Source organism: Myzus persicae, unplaced genomic scaffold, assembly GCF_001856785.1.
Source record: "Myzus persicae strain clone G006 unplaced genomic scaffold, MPER_G0061.0, whole genome shotgun sequence".
NCBI classification, from domain to species: domain Eukaryota; kingdom Metazoa; phylum Arthropoda; class Insecta; order Hemiptera; family Aphididae; genus Myzus; species Myzus persicae.
In genome coordinates, this window is record NW_019103698.1 from 18,551 (window position 1) to 28,670 (window position 10,120).

The 10,120-nt window shown below is 31.3% G+C and overlaps 1 protein-coding gene across 1 annotated transcript; it reads right to left on the minus strand.

Annotated features, from left to right (window-relative positions):
• Nucleotides 1-8,850: 8,850 nt before the first annotated feature.
• On the minus strand, nt 8,851-10,113 carry LOC111035102. Its single transcript, XM_022316613.1, has 2 exons — nt 9,972-10,113; nt 8,851-9,883 (listed from the first exon to the last, which is right to left on the minus strand). The coding sequence occupies exons 1-2, from the start codon at nt 10,069-10,071 to the stop codon at nt 9,357-9,359; spliced, it is 627 nt and encodes a 208-aa protein (XP_022172305.1). The 5' UTR covers nt 10,072-10,113; the 3' UTR covers nt 8,851-9,356.
• Nucleotides 10,114-10,120: the final 7 nt, after the last annotated feature.

Sequence of the window (10,120 nt, forward strand, 5' to 3'; positions counted from 1 at the left end):
TCTGATAGGCAAACCAAATGAATATGTTTACAAAAATTTCATTTAATTGCACTATCTATACATGTACATGAAAAACAATGAATACAAGTTTTGCATTCATCACAAACAATTTGGCAATCACAGGAGTTTTTCAATTTATTTACAGTGTACATGTCATCAAGACCACTTGCCATCACATTCCAACAATCTTCTCCATTTTTAAGCACATCATTAGTTGACATTTCTAGACTATTCTTGTGCCTTTTTCTTAATTCTCTAATTTTAGAAGTAAGTTTTCCTTTATGGAGTACAATTAGTCTGTCTATAGATTTGTCCCTAAGAAATTTCAATAATGCGTGTATAGGACTTAGTCGTTTAACTTTTTTACCTTCTAAATAAATATGTTTCAGAGTGCGGTGCATTCTTTCGATATGCATATTTGTATTTATTCCTGCATGAAGATGATGACAGTAAGAAGATACCTTTGAACTTCTATACACCTTTGTACCGTACCTTTGAATCAAAAGCTTTGATAGACCTATACTCCCAAGTCCTAGGATTGGGGAATCATAGAACTAATAAATTTTTTCATGGTAGGACTCTAATCTTGGTAATAAATGAGATAATTAAATATTATACTGTATACTTTCATACAGCTATTTATAAAACATTTATTAGGAAAATGTTATAGCTCCATAAAAGAGGTCTGCAACTTTCTTATGTCAATAGCCAAAGATTAAAGAATAAGATAAAAACAAGTGATGGGCGTATAGTAGACAATATGTTCAACATTTAAAATTATATAAAATCACGGAAATTAGTGGACCACAATTTTTCTATAGGGAATTTTCTCTGTTTTTCGCCAATGCACGACACTTGTATTCTCATCTCCCGGAAGGCACTGCAAAGCGACAAATACCGCCGAATAGTCGGTGCGGCGCCGTGGAAAACCAACGGCCGGTCTTTAGATCGGTTGGTACGGCATTTGGAAAAATCGCGGAAATTAGTAGACCACAATTGTTTAATAAGGATTTTTTTCAGCTTTTCACCAATGTGCGACACTTGTATTCTCACCTCCCGAAAGGGACCGGAAAACGACAAAAACCGCCGAATAGTTGGTGCCGCGCGGCCTTCGGACGGCACCGTGGAAAACCAACGGCCGGTCTTTAGATCGGTTGGTACGGCATTTGGAAAAATCGTGGAAATTAGTGGACCACAATTGTTTTATAAGGGATGTTTGATTAATTTTTATGTTTAAAACAACCCAACTCTGAATGTACTTCAGTCAAATTGATGATTTTCCTATGTTTTTAAAGAGGACTTTACACTGGCATTTGTTGTCTCCGACCTTCGTCTTCTGTGTATAATAATTTAATATGATATTTAATGGAGACGTTATTGTGAATACATATTAAAATAACATATATTTAATAATAAACATATTTAAAATGCAAATATATGAAACCATGGAGCACTTTTCATTTTAAGGTTTTACTTATGGCTGATATTTTTACCTAATGAACTTGGTTTTTTTATATTTAATGATGTATGATATTTAAACGATTTAAACTGGAGGAAATTATTAAATTTGAATATGGTATGACACAACAACGATACGCACGGGTAAGCATTTTTAAAATTATTATTTTAATATCGTTTGTAAGTAGAATATAGTTGTTATGTAGAAAGTATAAGTTTCCATAATTAATAAAACTAACCACTATTATTAACCATTCATTACAATATTGAATATCGGCCTGTTTGTTTCGATAAGACTAGATAAACATGGTCATATTTCATACGATTGAAATGGTATGAATTCTGATTTCTGAATTATGTTGTTGGTCTTGAAGCGAACTCACCATTGTTTCCACACAGTGTTTTTGAGATTCTCTGTGTATGAGTTATTTCCATAAATACGATACCATACTAACCATAAACTATATACTAACCAAACTAACATACTAATGACAAATCTAGATACAGCATTATAATTAAGAGTATACAGAGTGATATGTGTTTCAAATTTAAATCTAAAATATTAAGATCTATTTTGACGACTTTATTTTATTTTCTATAATTTTCTATGTATACAAACAAATCAGATTACGCATATATATTTATCTAAAACTAGTATAAATCAAAATAAAAATATTTTTAGACTTCTAACTAATATAGTTTTTTGTGAAGAAATGAAAATACAAAAAAATATGTTGTATACTGTTGTGTTATCAAAGACTGAAATATATTTTACTTATTCACTGAAATATAAGTGTTGGTAACACTGAATATTTTTTTCTTGGTAAAAGGTATCTTGAATGATAAAATTTTGTTGATTAAGCATACCTTAGTATCATACACTACAAGTAATACATGATAAAAGGTATGTCCATTGAAATGGACAGTGGGAATATCGAGAAAAATTTCAATTCTAATTTTATAACTGGGTTTTTTTCTAGAATTGATTTTTGTGGTATTGTCGTCAATATCGTTTGACGTAATAATGGTAATAATACAAAAACAATTATAATGTGTTTAGTTGATATTCTGTATCAGTACCGTCTGTATTCGCTCGCACGTCACGATTTTTTATTTTTAATTCAAGTTTTTATATAATATGGCGTTAAACGAAAAACAAATTTTGAGCTTTTTGGATGACGGAACAATTAGTGATATAGATATATTGAATAGTGAGTCAGAGAATGAACTTGAAGATTTATTAAATAAATTTGCGAATGATGATTTCTCTGCCGAACTCGATAATGAAATGCTGGCTAATACAGAAATAGACTTGCACGACCCAACAACAAATGAAACTCAACAGTATGGAAATGAAGTCTGTGATATAACACCAGTGCAGTTTCCATTTGTCCAAAAAAAAGATATCACATGGATAAATAAACCATTTCAAGAGCCGTATATAAATCTAACAGATTTAGAACCAATAGATTGTCCCTCCACTATACCACAACCGTACGAATATTTCACTAAATATTTTGACCAAAAAATATTCGAAGACTTATCATTTTATACAAATTTATACGCAGTTCAAAATAATGATTTTTCTTTTAAACCTACATCACCGTTAGAAATAAGATCTTTTATTGCAATTCAAATGATGATGGGTGTTTTGAAGTACCCTAGGATCGGGATGTACTGGGAACAAAAATTTCGCGTAAATATAATTCCTGATACAATGCCCAGAAATAGATTTTATTCTATTCGACAAAATATTCATATCATCAACAATATGGATATAGCTCGTGATAATACCGATAAATTTGTAAAAATTCGTCCATTATTTGATGCTCTGAATAATCGATGTAAACAATTACCAGTAGAACGAAACATTAGTGTTGACGAACAAATAGTTCTTTTTAAAGGCCAATTAGTTGTAAGTCAATATATGAATGGAAAACCGAATCCGTGGGGCATTAAAATATTTTTACTTTGTGGTCAAAGTGGCATTGTCTATAACATGATTCTTTATCAAGGAGATTCAACTAATATTAACAAGGATTTTCAAAAAAATTTCGGACTAGGTGGAGCAGTTGTCCTCGATCTTACTAAACATCTTACGCCAAATCGACATTTTCTTTTTTTTGACAATTTTTTTTCTTCGTATAATTTATTTTATGCTCTCACTGCACGTCAAATATATGCAGCAGACACAATTCGAATAAATCGATTTTTTAATCCACCAGTTTTATCCGATAAAGTTATTATGAAAATGGGGAGAGGAACCTCTTATGAAGTAACTTCAACATTAGGAGTTGGACTGTTGAAATGGTGCGACAACAAAGCAATAACCATGGCATCTAACTTCATTACTTCAGAAAAACCGGAATCTGTTTCTCGCTGGAACAAAAAAAAATAAACAATATATTAACATCGAAAGACCAGAAATTATCAAACTATATAATAAATCCATGTTAGGAGTGGACAAACACGACCAACTGATGAGTTATTACCACGTGTACATGAAATCTCGAAAATGGACGCTGCGTATGATAACTCATGCTTTTGATATGGCTGTGGCAAATTCTTGGCTCGAATACAAACAGGACGCAGAAAATATGGGAATATTAAAAAAAGATCAAAAAGATTTGTTGCATTTCAAAACCACTTTGGCTGAAGAGCTAGTGATGGTTGGACGATTCAGCCCCGGAAAAAAAGGGGTCGTCCAACATCTTCACCATCCAGTAGTACAAGATCTGCAGAATGTCGTTCATCTACACCTGCCAAAACATTGTCAAAAGCATTGGAGTTTCGACCAACGGAAGGTGTAAGCAAAGATCTTTTTGGACATTTTCCCGCTTATGATGATAAAAAAGAAGCAACACGGTGCAAAAATAAAAAATGTACAGGTAAAACACATATGTGTGTGTAATAAATGTAAAATTCATTTGTTTTTTACACAAAAAAAAAATTGTTTTTATGACTTCCATTGTAATTAATTTTAATCTCATTTAAGTCTTTTATAAACTAAAAGTTAATATAATATTATCTAAGTAAATAAGTTGTATTTTTTTATGAAATAATGAAGCAAAATAAAAGTTTTATGTTTTTTTTTACATATGGCGTTATTGTATTATTTTATACCGTAAATTCCAATGTCCATTCCAATGGACATACCTGTAACTTTTTAGCAATAAAAAAAAAAAAAATTTGTACTTTATATTGAAAGGCCATAAAGTTTCAGATATGAAATGGGACATTTTTTATGGAACTTGGCATTTAGTTTTTAATAAATGCATAACCTGTCATTGTGTCATCAATGTTAATTTGTTTGTGTTATAGGTGTACGGTAATATAACTATTTATGGCGGTGGTGGTTGCGGTCGCGGTCGTGGTGGTGACAGTGGTCGTGGTGGTTGCCGCGGTCGTGGTGAAGGCGAAGGCGATGGTGATGATGTGCCGGTACCACCTGCAAAAAAGTTTACAGGAAGTAAGTGTCAAATATAAGTTAACTAAAATTATGTTTTTAACTAAATTTTTTTTTTTCAGAATGTGACCTGTGCCGTTAAAAGGGGCACAAAGTGATACAGTGCCCAAAATTCTGTAAGTTTCCACACTGCAATACATATGTATTTCCTTTATAATGTAAAATTAATTAATTTTATAATATTTCAGTATCCATAATCTTGCAGCCAATCGGCGTTTTCTGTCTCTAGAAGCTTGTGTCAGGACCTAACCATTTATTCAACACACCGCCACACAATATACCATCAACTATCGGAAGACAATCGTAAGTTCTGTGTCACCGATTCCCACCCTTTTTATGTAACCCCTATTAAATTAATATTGGTTGTAAACTCTTTGAGTATAAAACTTGTTATAAAGAAAATATAGTAAAACGGATGAGTTCAATTGTTGTATAATTTATGTATGAATAAAGAATTTAACCTGTGCAACAATGCAACATTGTGGTTCATTACACAATGGATGCAGTATAAATAAAAACAAATTAAAAAAAATAAAAAGCGTACAACAAAATTATATTATCAATAATATTAAATTATAATAGTACAACATTTTATAGTAAAATTGCCTAACCTAACCTACTCTTCAAACTAAAAAAGTTTCTCCCAGCACCATATTTCCTATTTATAAAATCTTATCTATCCGGCCGCTCCTTTAAAGTTCGTCTTAAAAGTAGCTACTCAACCAGCTATAGTATTAGCGCGGGTGTCCCCCAAGGAATTGACACAGCCCATTTTCTTTATTCTGTATATATTGTTTTTCTTTACTCGCGATATCCCCAAAACACCTTACACTTTCCTTGGTTCATATGCCGATGACACACTAATTTCAGCGTCACACAAGGATTCCGCTACTGCTTATCAGATGATCCAAAGTCAACTTAATATGATCAACCTTTGGACAAAACGGCGGAAAATAAAAATAAATGAAAATAAGTCTACTCGTGTAAATTTTACAATGCGAAAAATCTGTTTGCCCTCCTGTCACGTTTAACAACAAAGTAATTCCCTCGTCAGACGAAGTAAAGTGCGTATTATTAATATTCGACAAACGCCTTAACTGGAACTCGCATCTTAAACAAAAACGTAAATCAGTGAACTCTAGACTGTATCTTCTGAGACCTCTATTAAAATCAAAACTTTCTCTAGCCAACAAACTAACAATATACAAATCAATAATTTGTCCAACTTGGCTTTACGGCATCAAACTATGGGGGCCAGCAAAACCATCTAACACTAAAACCTTGCAAGCATTCCAATCCATATGTTTACGCCTAATAACCGCTGTCCTATGGTATGTTAACAACAAAAACCTCCACAAAGACCTGAACATACCAACCCTCAACGACTTAGAAAAATCCTAAAAAAATTAAAACCCAAATTTCTGGTCAGGTGGCACTACTGGGAGCCTTCCTTTTCTGTTATTAATGTTATTTTGTTATTATGTCATCACACTTACTGATTATACCATTGTATAGATTGTAAATACACTAAAATAAAAATATTTACATTTTCATAAAACCATGGAATTTTATATTCTGAGTGGCCAATGAATATATTGACTTACTTTATGAAATTATTTAAACATCGAATAAATGTGTGATTACAGGGTAATTGAATCCAAGTGATTGTGTTTCCCACCACCACGAGTGATTGATTGCATGCATTTCTCACCAACACGGGTGATTGCAGGGAGATTGCATGAGTATAATTTACAAGTTTCCCACTATCTCCTTGCTGGAAATATGTTAAGAAATTGTGAATAATATTATTAAACACAAATACGCGTCTACACGGTGGGCACCACTACGTTACCAGGTATATGCCAATTTTTACGGTTCCTATTTATATAAAAATCTATCAACGCTAGATACAACCACGCTATCGGCTTGAAATTTTGCACAGTTGATTCCAAATATTGTGATCTAACATTCCTGATAGTGTCATGTAAAAATATCAAAAACCCTGTATTCACTGAGCTGACGGCTGTGAGTCGGCCGTGTAACTTGCAATCACCCGGAAACTGTACAAATTTCGGTTTAAAATGTTAATTAAAGACCAAATAATAGCACTACCGATTTGAAACCTTCACTGGAACATTGCAAATGTCCCTGGCTATCATCCCTGCTAGTTTAAATGAAATTGATTATAATAAAAATATCGTTAATATTAAAGAAATTAATTTGGCAATATGAACAACCCCTAAACGAAAATCAAATGTTTTATTTACTAAATATTTTTTTGCTCCAGAAAAAAGATTTGAATCTATATAAATTTGTAACACACCAGACGAAATTGGTCATAATAAGAATACCGTTTCTATTAAAGCAAATAATATCGATGAGGAAATGTTTATCACCAATAAGCGGAAATCAGTTATTGTCTTTACTGGGAAATTGTTTTCTTCTGGAAAGAGGTCTAAATCAATAGAAATAAGTAATACACCATAAGCAGATTTGAATAAATTACCAAAAAACTAAAAAATGGGCGGAATACAGATAGTCATACACAATAAGACAATGATTATGAATCGGTTAATGAATTTTATATACAGTTTGACACTTCTTTACTAATCAAGGATAATGGATGTTATGAAACAGAAGTAATTAATGTCACTAAAAAAAAGTTAACCACCCCTACATGTAAATTAAATATTTCCTCTGGAGATGACTTGTATACCTCAGAAAAGATGTATGACTCTATAATTGTTTGTAACACGCCAGAAGACATTGGCCACAATAACAAAACGGTTTCTATTAAAGCAATTAATGTCAACGAGGAAATCTTAACCACCAATAAGCGTAGATTAAATGTTTCATTTACTGGAGATTTGTTTACCCCAGAAAACAGGTTTAAATTTATATTTGTGTGCAATACACCAGATGCAGATCTGAAAGCGTTGCCAATGGACTCAAAGAATATATATCCCTTAAAAGTAAGGTCATTTAATGACGGCACTAAAATGAAAAAGGTTGTGTTACAAAAAGTGTAATTTTTTGTAGAACTATTAGCTTACTTGATGAAGAATTTAAGCACATTGTTGATAACTCAATGGAAAAATATAATGTCATTTCAAATGAAATAAACGATTTGTTACGTAAAAAATACGAAACTGTAAATATCTTTTGTGTATTGACTATCAAGAATAAAAATATTACCAAGAAAGGTTGAAAATGTTATGGTATATGTCGACATGAATCTTGTAAGCAGTTTAAACTTGTGGTGGAGAAAAAAATCAAATGATAGTGTGGCACAAATAACAGTTCGGAGTAACAGACACCATGGTAAACTGACCACATTCTTGAAAGGAAAAAATCGACAAATACAAAAACAAATGTCAAAGTATTGTCCACCAATGAGTTAAACACAAAAATATTTTTAAAAGCCTCACTTAGTAAACTTAAGGGTGGTAACTTGTGTACCATCAGGTCTGACCACGTTATTATGAGGTGTGATGATCGAGCGCTGGCGACAGGGTCGATATGTAATTATTGAAAGATAAATATTCAGAATTTATTCAGTACGTTTCCGATCTAAAGAAGAAAGATTTTGAAATTTATTTGTTTAGTCAAGATCAAGTTGTTATAAGAAAAACAAAATGCGTTACAATTCATGTCGATGCGACTGGCAGGGTGGTGAGAGAAACTACAAGAGATCCAACGCTATTCAAAACAGGAAAAAAAAAAGAAAAATAACTAATGTATTATGCAGCTGTCACCGTGTGCAATAAGAGGATAATTCCAATAGCAGAATATCTGTAGACTTCACAAACTGCTAGCGCGATAACAAATCGGATGTTGGAGTTTTTTCAACTTGGTAAATGGTAATCGTACTTGAATAAAGTACCATTAGTTTTATTTTATTTAGAATTTTTCAACACGTTTTAAAGTAAAAAAGTAGGTATTATTCACGTAGGTTTGATTTATCAATGAAATCGATTTTATGATTTTCAACAAGATTCATACAATTTTGATATTGTGTTAAATTTTAATATATAGCGATAAAATAAGGTAATAAAATAATACAAGTTTACAAGCAATATAAGAGTTTAATAAGTAACTACTGGTGATTAAAAATAATTAATTTAGTAAGTAAACGTCGTTTACTGACATTACAAATTGTTTTTAAATTAGACAAGTGATGTAATCTAATTTTTAAATATTGTTTAGAAATTAAGGTTACCAAATATAATCTATGGTTTTCTAAAAAACCATCATTGTCACAATTTAGATCTTTAAAAATATTACTACTATATACATGATTTTTTACAGCAAGAATAATTTTGTTACTTAAACCTGGTATATTTAATGAACTAAGACCTAAAGTAAATTGAATTAAAGTATTTTCAATAAATCTAACTATTTTAATTACATTAATTGAACTTTTAATCAACCCTCATCTATTTTTGACATTAACTAATATAGAGTGAGAATATTTATGGTTATAATTGTGTTCAGATAATGTTTCCAACATACTATTAGCACATGTTTGACAATCAACTTTTTTTAACAAACATCTAACAATAAACCCAGAAATATAATACAAAATGTTGTCTTTAACAATATCAAATGTATTGTTCATACTGGGGAATAAATCTGGTATTTCTTCCTCTTCTTCCAAACTTTCAACTTTTTTCTTTGCCCAACGTATTTCAAACACGATTTCTGTGCCCGTGTTGTCCAAAGCTATACAATTAGCAGCATATGATGATGTTATGGAGTTCTTCAGCAGGATTTGTTTCATAGCAGTTTTTAATTCAAGGGCATTTGGATAGTTATTATTTCCAAAACGTTGTCTGATTTTTGAAAAAAACATTTCCAGATGGTCTTGGGAAAATTTGTAAGTTAAAATGTATTTATACTGGGTAATTTGAAAAATTTCATCTGCTAAGCTGAACATTGCTTTAACTGCTATTGCAAACCCTAAATATGTAAATTATAGTATCATTTTTTGGAAATTTCCTGAGCATTATGGAATTTAAAATAAATACATTTTTAATATATTACTTACCAATAATAAAGGTTTTACGTGGAGTCAGATAAATTGGTACTCCCTTGATATCTGTAAGGTTGAGTAAATACTCCACTAAAGGTATCATTATACACTGCATTCTTTTCACATCATCTTTATATAATGGTTTTTTAAAACCTTTTCCATAG